The sequence below is a fragment of the Bos javanicus genome, chromosome 10 (assembly GCF_032452875.1).
Source record: "Bos javanicus breed banteng chromosome 10, ARS-OSU_banteng_1.0, whole genome shotgun sequence".
Classification (NCBI taxonomy): Eukaryota; Metazoa; Chordata; class Mammalia; order Artiodactyla; family Bovidae; genus Bos; species Bos javanicus.
The window spans coordinates 54,629,992-54,648,428 of NC_083877.1; the positions used below are offsets into that span (position 1 = coordinate 54,629,992).

General features: G+C 39.1%; 1 protein-coding gene across 1 annotated transcript; it reads left to right on the forward strand.

The window, feature by feature from the left end:
• Positions 1–3,493: 3,493 nt before the first annotated feature.
• RSL24D1 (ribosomal L24 domain containing 1) lies at positions 3,494–17,987 on the forward strand. Its single transcript, XM_061431235.1, has 6 exons — positions 3,494–3,645; positions 8,783–8,896; positions 11,089–11,161; positions 13,868–13,931; positions 15,944–16,029; positions 17,216–17,987. Exons 1-6 carry the CDS (start codon positions 3,565–3,567, stop codon positions 17,287–17,289), a joined length of 492 nt encoding a protein of 163 aa, XP_061287219.1. The 5' UTR covers positions 3,494–3,564; the 3' UTR covers positions 17,290–17,987.
• The last annotated feature ends 450 nt before the right edge of the window (positions 17,988–18,437 follow it).

An 18,437-nucleotide genomic window follows, 5' to 3' on the forward strand; every position in this document is an offset into this window, starting at 1 on the left:
TGAACTGTAGTTGATTTACAATCTGTTTTGGCAAAGTAATTTTTTGCTAACATTATATATATATTATATAAGTATATATTAATATATAATATACATGTGTCTATTCTTTTTCAGATTCTCTTCCACTGTAGGTTATTGCAAGCTATTGAATATAGTTCCCTGTGCTCTATAGTAGTAGGGCCTTGTTGTTTACTTTATATACAGTAGTGTGTGTATTTGTTAATCCCATACTTCTAATATATTCCTCATCCTCCTTCCTCCTTTCCCCTTTGGTAACCATAAGTTTGTTTCCTATGTCTGTGAGTCTGTTTCTGATTTATAAATAAATTCATTTGTACTGTTTCTTAGATTCCATATTTAAGACATATCATATAGTATTTATCTTTCTCTGCCTGACTTAATTTTTTTAGTATGATAATATCTAGGTCCATCCATGTTGCTGCAAATGGCATTATTTCATTCTCTTTATGGCCAAGCATTGTGTGTGTGTGTGTGTGTGTGTGTGTATATATTTTAATTTATTTATCACATCTTCTTTATTCATATATCTGTCAATGGGGGCAGGCTGCTTCCATGTCTTAACTGTTGTAAATAGTGCTGCTATGAGCAGTGAAGAGCAAGTATCTTTTCAAATTAGTTTTTGTCTTTTCCATATATGCCCAGGAGTGGGATTGCTGGATCATATGCTAACTCTATTTTTAGTTTTTAAAGGAAATTTCCATACTGTTTTCCATAGTGGCTGCACGGATTTACTTTCCCAAAAACCATGTTGAAAGATTCTTTTTTCTCCACCCCCTCCCTAGCATTTATTATTTGTAGGCTTTTAGATGATAGCCATTCTGACTGGTGTGAGGTGATATGTCATTGTAGTTCTGATTTGCATTTCTCTAATGATTAGTGAAGTTGAGCATCTTTTCATATGCCTGTCTTCTTTAGAGAAATGTCTGTTCTGATCTTCTGTCCACTTTTTGATTGCTTTTTTTTTTTTGATATTGAGTTGTAGGAGCTGTCTGTATATTTTGAAAATTAATCCCTTGTTAGTCACATTGTTTACTAGTATTTTCTCCCATTTTATAGGTTGTCTTTTTGTTTTATGATTTCCTTTGCTATGCAAAAGCTTATATGTTTGATTAGTCCCCATTTGTTTATTTTTGCACAATAAAGAATGCTTTGCTTGGCTTCTTATAACCTGGAAAACTCTATATAGTATTTACAGGTCTTCTATTTTTGGCAAGATGGATGAGTTTAGAACTAGAAAACTCTTCTATTATAAAGTACTTGATGATGCTGGATAAAATATAATGAATGTATTTTTTAAATGAACTATTGATCTCTGAAGAAAGTAAGGATAATACCTAGAGACCATCCCTCTTCCTCCACAAAACAGACAACATCAGCAACAACAGTGGGATCTTGTAACAAACTGATACTGGATGTGGTTTGCTTTTGGTTTGGATTTTGCAGGATCAGTAATCAAGGTGCTCAGCTTTAATGGCTACATGCCATCATGAGAGAAAACTTTGGATTCCTTGGAGGTAGGATGCTGGAACGGAGGGCCTAACCCCAAACACACTCAAAGCCAGGGCCTGGTCTATGTCTTAATCTCCCCTGTGAATTTATAACCATAAGTGTGCTTTTACACAGGTTTAAGATTCAAGTTTACATTACTCCTCTCCTGTTTTTTCTTTTTTTCCTGGAAATGTTTAAGCCAAAAAATGAACATATGCTAACATAAAATAGTTTGTGACTGGCAATACCTCTGGATTACTTGGGAGAAGCAAACAGAATCTCTTCAGAGGGAACATTTCCACCCAGAATTTACAGAATTTTTACAGAAAACACCTACTAAGGATGAGCTCACTATTTAAAATGAAAACCTGTTCCTTCCCCACCAGCTTCAGCCCCAAACATGAGCAAGGGCCAGTGAACCAAAATCCAGCAATATGGGACTTAAGAACTTCAAATAATATGCTTACCAGATGGAGATCAAAAACTAATTATAAAAGGAGTTGAAATGTCTGGGAAAAGAAGACTTTATTAAAGATACATGACTGGTTTGAATTTAGAAAAAGACTTCCATGTATGGAAAATGTAGCCACTGGCATTCAGAATGTAATGGTTAGAGGTTAAATGGCAAGTCTGAAAAGAGAATGGATAAACTAGAAGATCGGAGAAGGCAATGGCACCCCACTCCAGTACTCTTGCCTGGAAAATCCCATGGACGGAGGAGCCTGGAAGGCTGCAGTCCATGGGGTCGCTGAGAGTCGGACACAACTGAGCGATTTCACTTTCACTTTTCACTTTCATGCATTGGAGAAGGAAATGGCAACCCACTCCAGTGTTCTTGCCTGGAGAACCCCAGGGACGGGGGAGCCTGGTGGGCTGCCCTCTCTGGGGTCGCACAGAGACACGACTGAAGCGACTTAGCAGCAGCAAACTAGAAGATAGACCGGAGGAAATTACACAGAATTCAGCACAGAGAGATAAGGTACAGAGAGATTAAGAGAGCGAGAGAGAGGGAGTATTAGGGCTTCAGTTCAGTTCAGTTCAGTTGCTCAGTCGTGTCCGACTCTTTATGACCCCATGAACCGCAGCACGCCACGCCTCCCTGTCCATCACCAACTCCGGGAGTCCACCCAAACCCATGTCCATTGAGTCGGTGATGCCATCCAACCATCTTATCCTCTGTCGTCCCCTTCTCCTCCTGCCTGCAATCTTTCCCACCCTCAGGGTCTTTTCAAATGAGTCAGCTCTTCGCATCAGGTGGCCAAAGTATTGGAGTTTCAGCTTCAACATCAGTCCTTCCAATGAACACCCAGGACTGATCTCCTTTAGGATGGGCTGGTTGGATCTCCTTGCAGTCCAAGGGACTCTCAAGAGTCTTCTCCAACACCACAGTTCAAAAGCATCAATTTCCTGTACAAATGGTGATTTTTTTTTATGTCTAGTAATTAAATATATGTATATTAATTAAAAGGCGGAGAGGGAGTAAAGGTGGAGAAGACCACCACTACAAGTTTTTAAAACACAGCTGGTTAAGTCCTGCGAGCCTGAGACTCAGCAGCTTCGGTTGCCGTGCGGGGCAGCAAGTTCCCGCCCTGGACACCAGGCAAGTCCTCTAGGGACTGGAATCCGGCGGGGCTCGAGCCGTGGAGAAATGAGTTCCTAGAGACTAGCCAAGTGTGGAGAGCCGCCTGGGAACAGCACAAACTAGAGACAGGATATATAAGACATGAGTAAATGCTGACTTAATATGATACGGTAAGTGGAAAAACTAGACGCTGTAACAGCCAGTTCAGAAGGCGCAGAACCCTGCCCTTGTCCAGACTGCCAGCTGCCAACCGGACTGCATTTCTGCGCCTGCCCCAAACGGCAGCGCTTTTCCCGGCGCGGCCACGGGGAGGCGCAGTCACGTTCGGCTCGCTTTCCAGAAGCCCTGAAGAGCACCGCCTTTTCCGGATGCTCTTTCTGGAGAACTGGGAAGAGAATCACTTCCTGTGGCGGGGCTACGTCACTTCCTCTTCAGCTGGGCGTTCGGCCGGCGAGTCCCCACGCGCATTCAACATGCGGATTGAAAAGTGTTATTTCTGTTCGGGCCCTATCTACCCAGGCCACGGCATGATGTTCGTTCGTAACGACTGCAAGGTGAGGAGGTGGGGAGTGGGGCGCTTTTAGCTGCGCTCCCGCCGGGCTGAAGCCGTGCCCGCTCGGCGCGGGGTTACTCTGCGCCTACCAACTTGGCGTGGGGTTTGGCCTGGGATTTCGGCGCGTGAGGCTGGCTTTACTACGGGCTCGGACCTCCAGCTCCCGCTGGGGGAGTTTCTCCTTTAGGTGGTCCGAGCAGAGCTGGTCACTAGGCAGCTCTTGGGAGAGGCCGGCAGTAATGAGGTTGAGGAACGATTCCAGCCAGAGCCCACGGGGAAGCTGGGAGTCTGTTGGCCCACTGTTGTATGTGGGCCACATTCTTCAATTCCGTAAACCTTGCTGAACGCATGCCGGGTCAAGCATCTTTGCTGAGGTCCATCTCTATACAGATGTCTAAGACTTGCGGTCAGCCGTAGTGTGTAAAAGTTGATAGAAATGTTGGGTATGACTTAATAGCAGAATTACGTTTTATGAAGTGATTGGAGGTGATTTGGAGAAGGACGTATGTGAAAAGACACTGAAAGCAGGTGCTTTTATCCTGTATCTTGCATTTTAAGAGCAAGAGGAGAAAGCATTTTAGGAGGAAGGGAAATGAACAATTTGAGCAAAGGCACAGAGGAGCAGCTACTTCTCTGTTTAAGGAAGTGACGGATTGCAGATGGTGATAGGGGCTTGGGGTAGGGCTATAAATACAAATATAAATCTATATTAAAAAGGTATGTCTGAAAACAGAAGATAGATACAGATGGTACCGGACTTTCGATGGAGTTGTTGCTTCTGGGCAAACCCATTGTAAGTCGAAGATGCAAAAGCCTAACCTACTGAATACTGTATATAGCCTAGCCTTCTTTAAACATGCTCAGAACACATTAGCTTACAGTTGGGCAGAATCATCTACCACAAAGCCTCTTTTATAATGAAGTGTTGAATATCTCATGTAATTTATGATATACTCTACTGGAATTGAAAAACAGAATGATTCTAACTATTAAGTTGTTCACTCTGTGGACTGGGAGCTTTGGTTTGCTGCCAGATGCCCAGCATCAGAGAGAATTTTACTGCATGGCTAGCCTGGGAAAGATCACAATTTGAAGTATGATTTCCACTGAATGTGTATCACTTTTGCAGCATTGTAAAGTTGAACCATCTTAAGTTGGGCACGGTCATTATAAGGCCTCATTGTGAAAGGCTTTAGGAATAATACATGAATTTGCCTTTCATACCAGAATGAATCCCATTCCTCTGTTCAAAATGTTGTTTCTCAGAATTTGAGCTCTCTTATATTTGTTTCAGAATCACTGGACACTTGTGGAAAAAACTAACTCCTGATTCCCACCAGATCTGTTGAATTGGAATGTCTAGGGGGAAGGGTCACTTTCATGCATTGGAGAAGGAAATGGCAATCCACTCCAGTGTTCTTGCTTGGAGAATCCCAGAGATGGGGGAGCCTGGTGGGCTGCCGTCTTTGGGGTTGCACAGAGTCGGATATGACTGAAATGACTTAGCAGCAGCAGCAAGGGGAAGGGAAGAGGCTCTAGGAATCTATATTCAATGAGGTGATTTTGACACGCTCAGGAGTTACAGTTTGTACTTCTTCACCTTATATGTGTATTCTGTATGAAAAATACTGACCTCACTAAATTAGGAGTAAGAGTTCTTGCTGAAATGAGGCACCAAAGGTGTATTTGGGGACCTGAAAGAGTATGTAAGTGATTCTTAATTCCTCCTCTCAGGAACATGACAAAGAATTTATAGCAGTGAATGAAATGATCACTGGGTTGAAATGTAATTCACAGTAGGCATTATGGCATTGTAGATTATCTGGTGGTCATAATTTTATGATTTTTGTCCATCAGTGTTTGTCAGCTGGATATGGAAATTAGGACAGTGGGAGCTGTTTAAAGTTGGGTGTTGACCTGGCAGATACAGTGGGAGTTCAGGTTGATGAGGAAGTCTGTGTTGCTAGCAAGAATGGTGTTGAGTTAGCTGGAAGCTCGCTTGCTCTAGGGAAGACCAGTGTATCCAGAACAGAGTCGATTGGGGAACTAAGATGTAGAGGCCCAGAAGCACTAATGAAGACCAAGCACCTCATTTTTTCCTTTGTTGATACTTCCCACATCTTTATATCCTAGTTCCAGGTTTGAATTTCCCACTTGACAGAGAAATCCTGTTTGTACCTAACAGTGAGCCTCCTGAAAGAGAGTTCTTATTACCTCAGCTCTTTTTGCTCTCAGAATTAATAGTCATGTGCTTAGATAGTTCTGCTAGAAACTGAGAGTTACCGTTGAATCTTTTCACTCTTTGTATCTAGTTATAGGTCCTATCCATGCTGCCTTTGCAAAGGATAGTGGTGTCTTAGCTTTCTTCTGCCTTCCTGGTCCCACATTAGGCACTTGGCACTTTTGTAGCCTCCTATTTTTTCTCCATTTATGCTTGTAGCTTTTGAGACCATCTTTCACAGACATCTCCCCTCTTATGCTTCTCAAGTAGCTTCTTAAGAGTAGAATTAGTGTTTGTTGTTGTTTAGTCACTAAGTTGTGTCTGACTCTTTCGTGACTCTATGGACTGTAGCCCATCAGGCTCCTCTGTCCATGGGATTTCCCTGATGGAAATGCTGGAGTAGGTTGCCATTTTCTTCTCCAGGGGTCCTTCGTGACAGAGGATTGAACCTGCATCTCCTGCATTGCAGGAGGATTCTTTACTGCTGACCCACCAGGGAAATCAGAATTAGTGTGTTACTAATTAAAATACTGGAAAAAGTGAAAATATTAGTTGCTTAGTCGTGTCTGGCTGTTTGTGATTCCATGGATGGTGTAGCCTACCAGGCTTCTGTGTGCATGTGATTTTCCAGGAACGAATACTGGAGTGGATAGCTATTCTCTTCTCCAAGGGATATTCCCAACCCAGGGATTAGGTCTGAGCAACCAGGGTAAAATATTACTGCTCTGTATTTTCATAGTTTGCAAACAGAAACATGTACACTCTTAAGGTGTGCTTAATAATTCTTTGTTGAATTAGTGGCATAAAAAGTATTGAACTGTGAAGCTCAGATGGATCATTTGTTTGCATGTTGAAGACTGAGGATGGTGCTCAAGGACTAGATTAGAAGGGAAATTTGAGCCTATGAAGCTTTGTCTCACACAGAATCATCCACCACCTACCCCAGTAGAAATTTAATCACTCCTTAATGTATATTTACATGTTACTTTATACTTGATTATTATGTATAGCCATATCCCATTATTTATATCCTAGTCTGATCTTTATTTCTCTTGTTTGCAAAGTGAGACTTTATCACAATACTGGACTAAGCGTCTCAGGGTAGAGCATTGTGTTTTAATTATTCTTGTACTTCTTGCACCTACTGCAACATCCAGCACATAGTAGCTGCTCTTTATTTGGGAATCCCCATCCCATCTCACTGACTCCAGTCTCTTCAGATACTTGATCATGCTTTTTCAAGTGAGTCTGTTAGATACAGAGTTTAAGTAGGCTTCCCTGTATCTTCCCATTGTCTTTCTTTGGAACTGAGAAGACCTAGAAAAGTTCAAACTTCTCAGTGAGGACTTGTGTAGGAGTTGTCTAGTAGATATTAAACAAGGACGGCTTTTACTTAAAAAGGTAGTAGTACTTTGGGCTGGAAATATGCAAAAGAAGTTTTACCAATAATGATTTTATAGTGAAGTGACTTAGCAGCAGCAGCAGCAGCAGCAGCAGCAGCAGCATTCCAGAAAACTACTGTAGTTCACATATTTTCTAGCTGTTTGAAATTAATTCAAGAACATAGAGAGGGCTCTCCAGGAAGTCTGGCCCTCGATTAAATTGATCTAACATTGACCATTTGTTTCTTCTTTTTCTTTTCTTTTTAACCTTGCCGTACTGCTTGTGGGATCTTAGTTCTTGGACCATGGATCCATCACAGGGCCATCCCAGTGAAACGCCAAGTTCTAACCACTGGGCCACCAGGGAATTCTCTAGTATTGACTGTTTCTAAGAAATCTATGTCCTAATGTGATTAGTGACCTGTTTCAAGGTCCTCATAGAACAGTGCACATAAAATGAAAAGTATTGTGATTTGTGATTTATGTGCACATGCACACAGAGGCTTTATTGTTGTTTTAGTCGCTAAGTTGTGTCTGACTCTTTGCATCTGCATGGACCTACCAGGCTTCCCTGTCCATGGAATTTCCCAGGCAAGAATATTGGAATAGGTTGCTGTTTCCTTCTCTAGGGGATTTCCTCGACCCAGGGATCAAACCCATCTCCTGCTTTGGCAGGCGAATTCCTTACCGCTGAGTCTCTTAGCTTGAAATGTCTGTACCTTAGTTTGGCCTTTTTTTGAATGGGTCACATCTAAGCACGATAATTCAATTTAATTTTCTTTGCCAAGGTCCACAGATTCATTATAATACTTTTTCTCTCAGGTTTCCTCTAGTAATACAAATTATAACTTTTTCTAAGACAGAGTAACAAAATGATGCATTTTAGATGTATAAATCCCAGTAAGTCACTTTAGGAGCACTTTGAATCATCATTAAATTGTAAACACTACTAAAGGATCACATCTTTGGAGATGAAAGTGTAGAATTAAAGTAGTGAAGAATCTTCCTAGTAGATCTCTGAATAAATTCTTTAGAAAAACAAATCTATAGCCAGTTTTAGTTGCTTTTTTGGGAAATTATTTTGTGCAACAGTGAAAAGAACCAAAGGACATTTCAGAATGGTTGTTTGGAGCTTCACCCCTCCCCCTCATTGAGATATATACAAAGTGAATTTTGAGAATTATTCTGAATTGCAAACGGATTTAAATAAATGACTTAATTAAAATTGTTCCCTTCATTCAAGATCATAGTAAAGGTTTTACTGTTATTCTATAAAAATGCTAGTTTTTAACCATATTTTGGGGGCCCTCAGTCTTTAGTCGTAATGATGTTTGATAGTCAAAAAATAGTTCAATTTGCGTTTCATGTGATACGTCTCGTATTTCTAAATGGTGCTGTTTAAGTAGAAGCAGTTGTGAGTGAGAACCATTGTTATTTCTCAGACTTTATAGTATATTTTGTCTGGTGGGGTAATGTCCTATGGCATAAAAGTTTTTAATATTGTCTTTTCACTATTTTAACACTTTTTAAAATAGGTGTTCAGATTCTGTAAATCCAAGTGCCATAAAAACTTCAAAAAGAAGCGCAATCCTCGCAAGGTCAGATGGACTAAAGCGTTCCGGAAAGCAGCTGGTAAAGAGCTCACGGTGGTGAGTACACTTAGCTATCAGTATAGTTTTTATAGTTTTCAAAATTTTAGTTTTTGGATGGGGAACAATTGATGTTAATTAGAGTTAATATCAGTTAACTCTAATAAGGCTTCCCATAGAGTGATTAATGACTGACTGACTTGTATTTGGCTTTGGCAATCTCATTCTCACATGATCCCCAAAACTATAAATCTGTAGAATTCTGAAAAGGAAAAAAAGATTCCTAATCTAGTTTGTAGAAATGATTTTTCTTATTCTCCAAAAAGTATTTTTAGCTCTTGTAACAAAGGGGAGAATTATTTAAATGGATTAAAGTTGGAAATTGTTACTTAAGGATTTTGAAAGGAAGTTAAGAGATAAAAGGATGTTTGAGTAGCAGTGAGGGCTCGGATGAGGTTTGTAATAAGCTTGTTTATCAGTTTTTCGATTTTCTTAGCTGGACTTTGTGTCTGAGAGCAGGGAACTTAGTTAATGATATTGGTGTAAGGAAGAATAATGAGGAATCGGGGTGAGGGAGTTTCATGAGACGAGCCCCCACAAGTATTGCTCTTACTGAGTTGGTATGAGGTCCCACTGAGGCTTGGCCACACTCTATCCTTGAAAAGGAAGGAGGAGAAACTGTTGCACAGGTTGTTTTTGAGGGTGGGAGATCTTTCAGCTGTCTTCTCCCTGCTGTACTTTCTCTTCCACCAAACCCATGACTTTTTCCCACCTTTCCACTCTGTAAAAGCAGTGTCTTAAGTAGTTGCTATGAAGTCCTTTTCTGGCTTTCTTAACACCTGAAGTTTTTCAGTGAATGTAAAGAATATTTTTTGACAACTTGTAAGGCCAGATCATGATCGTTGTCACAAAAATAATTTTCAGTATGGATGAATAGAACTGTAGCATCTCAAATACAGGTGGCAACTGTATGAGTGAAGGAAGAATGCTAGGTCATATTCATTTGCTGGTGACCAGTTACCTTGTCATGGCTGAGGTTACTGTGATCTGAACAGAGTCTTGTGTATCTGAATGAAATAGCTAAGTGCAGAGTTAATGTTCACATTAACTGAGTCTGAATCTGATAGATTTGAAAACCAATAAATATCTGAGTTTTTTCCCAAAATTATTTTGCATGTTTTGAGATAAGTAAAGTTGTTAATTGTCAAAATACCGACTGCATTTGGAGGGGACCTAAAGAATTTCAGGGTGAAGCTTACATCAGGCAGAGTAGCACCACATTATTTGAGGATGTGGTTTCAACTCCGTGCTGTAACACAAAGGTTTATAGGTATTGAAATAGATGAACATGGCTAGGTATTTTTGCTGAACCGTATGAAATTCTCAATATTTGACTCTTTTTGATCTGTGGGGAAAGGCAGTTTCAAATGGTTCAGTCCAATACATGTTTTCTGGCTGTTAGTCTCAGCTAGGAACAGGAAATTAGGGAACCCTTTTGAGTTTATTTATAATCCTCACGATGGTTATAGGCCCATCTCCCCTCCCGTCCCTTTGAGAATCACTAATATGTAGAGAAATTTTTTCATTAGGAGTGTCTTGTATGTTGTGTTTAATGGAGAAAAAGTTTGAAAACTTACATTCTCTGAGATCATCTTGGGGAAAATCTTAGTATGTTTCCATAGCCGTGACAAACCTAGACAGCATATTCAAAAGCAGAGACATTGCTTTGCTGACAAAGGTCTGTGTAGTCAAAAGGCTCTGGTTTTTCTAGTAGTCATGTATGGATGTGAGAGTTGGATCATAAAGAAGGCTGAGTGCTGAAGAATTGATGCTTTTTAACTGTGGTGTTGGAGAAGACTCTTGAGAGTCCCTTGGACTGCAAAGAGATCAAACCAGCCAATCCTAAAGGAAGTTAACCCTGAATATTCATTGGAAGGATTGATGGTGAAGCTGAAGCCCCAATACTTTGGGCACCTGATGCGAAGCACCGACTCATTGGAAAAGACCCTGATCCTGGGAAAGGTTGAAGGCAGGAGGAGAAGGGGACGACAGAAGACGGGATGGTTGGATGGCATCACCGACTCAATGGATATGAGTTTGAGCAAACTCCTGGAGATGGTGAAGGACAGGGAAGCATGCTGTAGTCCATGGGGTCACAAAGAGTCGGCCATGACTGAGCAACTGAGAACAACAGTAGCTTGAAATGCTTCTTTTCTATCTCTCTTAAAACCATATTTTTCCTCTTTTTACAGGATAATTCATTTGAATTTGAAAAACGTAGAAATGAACCTGTCAAATACCAGCGAGAACTGTGGAATAAAACCAGTAAGTCACAAGGGAATATGAGGAGTTTTCAGGAGACACTGGTTTGGGATATTACCATAGCTTTAATATCAGTTGATTGTTTAAATATTAAACTTATTCTTTTAATTGGTTAGTTTTTATAGCTGCTACTGCTAAGTCACTTCAGTCGTGTCCGACTCTGTGCGACCCCATAGACAGCAGCCCACCAGGCTCTCCCATCCCTGGGATTCTCCAGGCAAGAACACTGGAGTGGGTTGCCATTTCCTTCTCCAATGCATGAAAGTGAGAAGTGAAAGTGAAGTCGCTCAGTCGTGTCGGACTCTTAGCGACCCTATGGACTGCAGCCTACCAGGCCCCTCCATCCATGGGATTTTCCAGGCAAGAGTACTGGAGTGGGTTGCCACTGCCTTCTCCTAGTTTTTATAGTTTTATCCTTATTTCAGTGGCTCTGCTGTATTTGTGTTTTTTATTATAAGCTATCCCAACTCTTTTCAGAGTTGATTGCTGTATCCATTATTAAAGTAGCATAATTATTAAATTTGCTGTAATTTGAAGTGCCTGCACAGAGATCTAAAAGCAGTCAAATATCTCAACAAAAAAATAGAGATGTAGAATACTTTGTGGAGGTGTAACATAGTTAAGATATACAAAAAGCTTAACACACTTTGCCAGTTTAGATAATTTGGTTTAGGGATATAAGTATTGTTAGGGATACAAGTATTGTATACCTCATGAAACTTAGTGATTCTGTAAAGTTCAAAAGTACAGCATGTAAGCATGATAATTACAAATTTTCTAAGAGAATTTCTAAGTGTTAGACCTGAGTGAAAATGAAGTTAGAGGCTACTAAACTATAAGCAGTAATGTTTTAGTTCTTACCTGTCTGCATACCTACTTACCTAGCTCTTTCTGTCCATTTACTTATTTAAATTAGGAAATGGCAACCCACTCCAGTACTCTTGCCTAGAAAATTCCATGGGTGGAGGAGCCTGGTGGGCTACAGTCCGTGGGGTCATGAAGAGTCGGACACGACTGATCGACTTCACGAGGCTTTAATTTAAAAAAAATTCTCATATGTAGTAAAACTTAATTTCTTAATCTAGCTTAAAGATTTTACCGTGTATATGTATAGTGTGAGGCCCTTGGCCCTACCTTTTCTTCTTCCCCCGTGCCTGCTTATGCAGCCTTAGCCTCTTCTAGTCTTTGGTGTGGAGGTGAGGTAGTTTGTTAACTAGAAGTCTCTTTAAGACTTAGAATTCTACCAGACTTACTGTGCTGATCATTTCACAGTATGCACAAACACATCGGTCCCATATGGGGCTGTACGTTTTTCACAGGATTATTCAGTTGATTCCTGGAAGCACTTTTGGCAGGGACTTTATTCAAAGAGTCTAAAGCATTTCTGGACTCCATTGAGTTTTATTTCATTTTGGCCTTTGTTTTCTTCTTTGTTCCTACTTGAAGATAGCAGCTCCAGACCATTTTTATCTATAACTACTTTTATTTGATGGGTATTCAGCTTGATGTGGAAACTGAGGTGCATATCTTAGTTTAATCATCTGTGGATATTCAGTTACTGAGACCCTCTGTGCTGGTGTCATGATGTTTTTATTGTTCCTGAGAAATACTGAGAAATCCTTTACAATCAGTAACCACTGATCTGGTATATGAAGATGAACAGGGCATATACTCTCAGTGCATTTTACTGAGAACTCCTATTTTGTTATTTGTTAGACAGTAGTTGGTTCAGGTATTATTACAGAGCCTCATTCGTTTGCCCCACTCAGATACACAGACTACACCTTAAGAATCTGGTTGGGAATTGTGCTGCTGGGTATGGTAGCCACCAGTCACAGGGGCTGCCGAGCAATTAAAATGTGACTGGTCTGAATTGAGATGTGCTGTGAATGTAAAATACATGCTGGATTGTGAACACTTGGTGTGAAAACAAGCATAAAATCTCAGTAAAGAATTCTTTATATTAATTACATGTTGAAATGACAGTAATTTGAATATGTTGGGTTAAACAAAATGTACCTTAAATTTAATTTTGAACTGTTCCCATTTACTTTTTGAAAAAAAATGTGGCTACTGGAAAATGTAAATTACATATGTGATTTATCTTACATTGTACAGTACTTACACAGATTCTAGAGTATAGTTGGACTCAACTTCCTTATAACCAAGGGTCTTGTATAAATTTTCCAAAACAGTTGTTGGATTTTAGTGGTTAAGAATGTGGCAAATTGACAGGTTCATTCTACCAATATTTGTAATGTGATCATATCTCAGGTATATAATGTGATTCATAATGAGATCATAGCTCAGGTACTTGAAGAAAGAAGTAGCTTTTATTACCAGGAAAGGGGTCTTTATTTATAGAGATGACAAACTAAGAATGGGATTAATGTCATTAATCCAAGTTCTCTGTAGAATAAAATTTGAAAAGTATTGGACTGGTTTCAAGTATAAGGAAAATTTATTAGTAATAAAGGCTTTTGCAAAATAAAGATTAAAGAAATGATACTTGGGAAAGAGTCAAAAGTGACGTTAACCAAGAGACATACTTTTGTCAGCTTTAGTAGGAATTGTTTTTGCAGTGAGTTTGTTTGGTTTAGTCCATTTCTAAATCAGGATAAAGAGGTGATTGTTAAAGCTCTTGTTGATTATAATCATCCGGCTTGAATGTACATAAATTTGTTAACTTTAATGAATTTTTTTTAATAGTTGATGCAATGAAGAGAGTTGAAGAGATCAAACAGAAGCGACAAGCTAAATTTATAATGAACAGGTATGAATGTTTTAAAATATCTTTATTTTCACATAACTTCTGAGTTTCAGAAACTATTAAGATAGTATAAAGAACTCTGTATATTCTGTTAGCATTTTGTCATATTTACTTTGTGTTTAACTCTGTGTGCAGTAAGTTGAAGACATCATGCCTTTTCCTCTTAAGTATACTTCAATGTATATATGTCCTAAAAATAGTATGTTCTTTTTCTGTGTGGTTTTTAAAATTGAGGTATAGTTGACACACATTTTGGTATCAAGTATACAACATAAGAACATGCTCTTATATAACCACAGTATAGTTATCAAATCAGAAAATTATCACTGATAAAATATTGTTATTTAATCTATAGACCTTACTTGATTTTACCAGTTGTTCCAATAATGTCCTTCATCACAGCAGAAAATCATGTTACCATGCATTGCATTTGGCAGTCATGTCTCCTCAAGCTTCTTTAACCCAGACAGTTTCTCACCTTTGTCTTAAATGACATTGACATTTTTAAAGAGTACAGGTTAGTTACTTTACAGGATGTTTCTCATTTTGTGTTTGTTGTTTCCTTCATGATTAGATTCAGGGTAGGCATCTTTGGCCAGACTGTCACAGAAATGTGTCTTCCAGGTACATGTTGCCTCTTACTGGTGATGTTAACTTTTATCACTTGGTTAAAGTAGTGTCTGCTAGTTTTCTCCCCTGGAAATGGAGGAAACTACTTTACTGTTTTATTCCCCTCTTTGTAATCAGTGCATCTTGGGGGAGACACACTCAGCAAAGAACCTGTTACTCCTCATAGTGGTATCTACTGGTTTTAGTAGTCTTGCCTGGAAAATTCCACGGATGGAGAAGCCTGGTAGGCTTCAGTCCATGGGGTCGCGAAGAGTCAGACACAACTGAGCGACTTTACTTTTACTTTTCACTTTCATGCACTGGAGAAAGAAATGGCAACCCACTCCAGTATTCTTGCCTGGAGAATCCCAGGGACAGCAGAGCCTGGTGGGCTGCCGTCTATTGGGTTGCACAGAGTCGGACACGACTGAAGCGACTTAGCAGCAGTGTTCTGCCTGAATCTGTTACTGTTGTTATTATTGCCAAGTGGTGATTTTTCTACTTTCATCCTTTCCTGTTTATTAGTTGGCTTTTTTATCCAAGAAAGAGCATTTTTCTTTTTCCCCAGTTCCACATTTATTATTTTATTCATTTATTCACATCATATGTGTGTGTGTGTACACTAATTCTTACTGTCTTCAGTGTGTTACAGTTCTTTATCATTATTTATTTTGATGTTCTAAGTACCCCAAGTTGGCCAGTGAGAGTTTTTCAGGCAGGCTCTGTGTCATTTTGACAATTCCTCATCATTCTTTGGGTGCTTTCTTGCTTTATGGCTAACAAGATTTTCTAGTACCATCTTGCACTTCCCCTGCCCCAGCTTGAAACTGGCTATTTCTTTAGAAGAGACATCACTTTTGATCTAGTCATCATAAACGTCTGTCATAGAAAAGCATGTGTCAACAGCTTTTTGGCTTTAAACCTTTTTAATTATGAAAAAAAGGGGGCCCAAATGCTTGAGAACTAATCTATTGACTTTTTTTTGTTGTTGTTGAATGTCTCATGTGTTTCGTGCTCTTGTAATTACTGAATGATTTTAAAAAACAGGTAACACAGAGATTATATCTTTCTCCTCAAATAGAGAACAGATACTTTAATGATTAGAGGTTTGTATTCTGTGTCTGTGATCTCTAAGGCTTGTTAATTCTTTGTTGCAGTTACATTTCTTCATTCACTGAGCAAATACATATTCAACCCCCAATTTATTCCTGACTAGGCACTAGAAATAACAGTGAATGAGCAAATTGGGAGTGTAGGAATCATTAAGCTAATGAGGAACGAGAAACATTATATTCCCATTTCTCATCTGTGTGGTTAACTAAATATAATTTTTACGAATTACAAGTTAATGTCTTTTAAAGAGGTTTTAGTAACTGAGCTTTTGGCCTTGATGTGTTTTATCCTAGGTTGAAGAAAAATAAAGAACTACAGAAAGTTCAGGACGTTAAAGAGGTCAAGCAAAACATCCATCTTATCCGGGCCCCTCTTGCAGGTAAGTAGGCATACACAGGAGCTCTCTGCCTTCTGTAGAGAAATGGAAAGCTTTTGTGGTCCATGTAATGGGGTACCAGCCAACTTTTTGAGGATAAATATTTTTTTTTCATGTAAATATTCTCTCTCATTTAGGATATGACTTGGTAATTTATAAAAAATACTGATTCAGTGCATTTCTGAGTTCCATTCAGTTTATTGCGTGTGGTGTTTCTTTTCTCCCTTCAGAAAATCCTAGCTTCTGTAAAAACACTTTCCAAGTTAATCAAAATTATTTGAGTCATAATTAAATTTGCCTCATACCTGTTTTGATTAAAAGGACAATGTTTCATATTAATAGTTCCCAAACTTCATTTGGTGTGGGAATTACTTGGGGGACTTATTAAGCACAGAGGTTCAAGCCCCTTGGATCTGGACCTCTGTGCTTCAGGAGCTCTCCAGGTGATTCTGATACCTCAGTTTGAGAACTGCAGTTTTGTGCTAAAGCCTCGCTTGTCCTTCTGTAACTTACAGGTAGGCACTCACTTGGGCAGTCGTTTGTGTGCATAATTTCTTTTGTGAGGTGCTAGAAAACCAGTATTTTTCCTCAGCTGGCACCGAGTACAATCTATCAGAAGGAGAGAGATTTTGGTTGGATTTAGCTATGCCTAAATCTTAGTTAAGTCAAATTCTGTAACAACATATTGGGTAGACTTACGCAAGAGTCCCAGCTAGGACTTTTTTGTACCAAATTAAAAAAAAAAAAAAAAGAATCCTGGAGCATTGTTTCACATATAGATTATATGGACTGACACCCCACAAACAATAGAAAGGAACTGGTATTATCTAAGATTTTAGGTAGCCCTTTTTGAGGTAGAGAGTGCAGTGTTGAGAACAGAGATCTTGGCTCCAGATGGCCAGGGTTTACATCCAACCCCTCTGTCTTACTGGACTTACTAGCCAAGTGACCAGGTCACTGACTGATTTGTCTCTGGACCTCAGTTTTCTCATTTTTGAGATGTAGGTTGTCACGAAGGTGAGATGAGCAAATGTGTGGCAAGTCATAAGACCTGTGTGAGTTTAGTTACCATTCTTAAATTATTTAGGAATATTTAATGTTATTTTAAAATAGCCAAGATTCTTTATAAGTGTGGACATGACTTCCACAAGGTCACACCAAATCAATGAGTTTAATTTCTTTTTTCAAGGCAAAGGAAAGCAGCTGGAAGACAAAATGGTACAGAAATTACAAGAGGATGTGGACATGGAAGATGTTTCTTAAAACTCTATCTGTAAGCATTTCTTTTAAGTGCATCTGGAAATCTCCTTTGGAAGCTTAGAACTTGTAAATTGTTGAATTTTTTTTTTTTTCCCACGTAAGGTCACTCAGATGAAAGGGGAATAAATACTTCTGTCCTACACTGATATTTGCAGAACAGCAGATATTATGGATGCTAGGTTGCATCTCAATGTTCAACCTTCACTGAGAGATACACTTTTATAAATTATGAAAACTGTGTTTGTAAATAGAGAAGTGAATTGTGGACATAAAATGGTCATGCCATTTGCTTAATGGCACTGGGCAGCATTTATGTCATGATGACAATTTCATGACTAGTAATATATATAAAATAAAATTTTCTTTGCAGTAAAATATTTCCTTTATTAATGTTCTGGATGGGATACAGCAAGGAACTAACAATCTGTATGATAATTAGCCTCAAGTAATATCTTTTCTTTCAATTTTAATATTTCTGGTTATGGTTTGTTAGCATCTTAGAAGAACATAATGGCCCAATATATTGAAGCCTGATTATGTTGGACTGTTTTGATGTGGTTTAACTATTGTGATAGTCATTTGTGGATGTTGAGGGTGAGTTGAACAGTCTGTTCCTGAAATGGCACTGTGTAATTTCCACTTTGGAGAATACTCAGTGACAAGTTGACATTCCTAGTAGAATAAACTTTATTTTTCCATGACTTCAGTGCCTATTACAATTTTTGGTGTGGTTTTCTTTTCAAAAATTCCTAATCGTTTTTGGAAAATGGGATGTATGAATAGCACATAAATTATTTGCACATAAAATTGTTTCTAAAGTAACCACCTACATATTTTCTTAAAAGTACTAAACAAAAGGTAGATATTCCCAGGTAAATAATCCACCTGCCAAACAGGAGATGCAGGAGATACGGGTTCAATTCCTAGGTTGGAAAGATCCCTGGAGAAGGAAATGGAAACCCACTCCAGTATTCTGTGGGGAAAATCCCATGGACAGAGAAGCCTGGGGAGCTACAGTCTGTGGGGTCGCAGAGAGTTGGACACAACTCAGCACAGCACAGCATCAGACAAAAGGTATGAAGTGTCAGTTGCTTGGAAGAAAATTATTTTGTTCACACATACTACTGAAGTAGATCTGTTTAAAGAGAAAT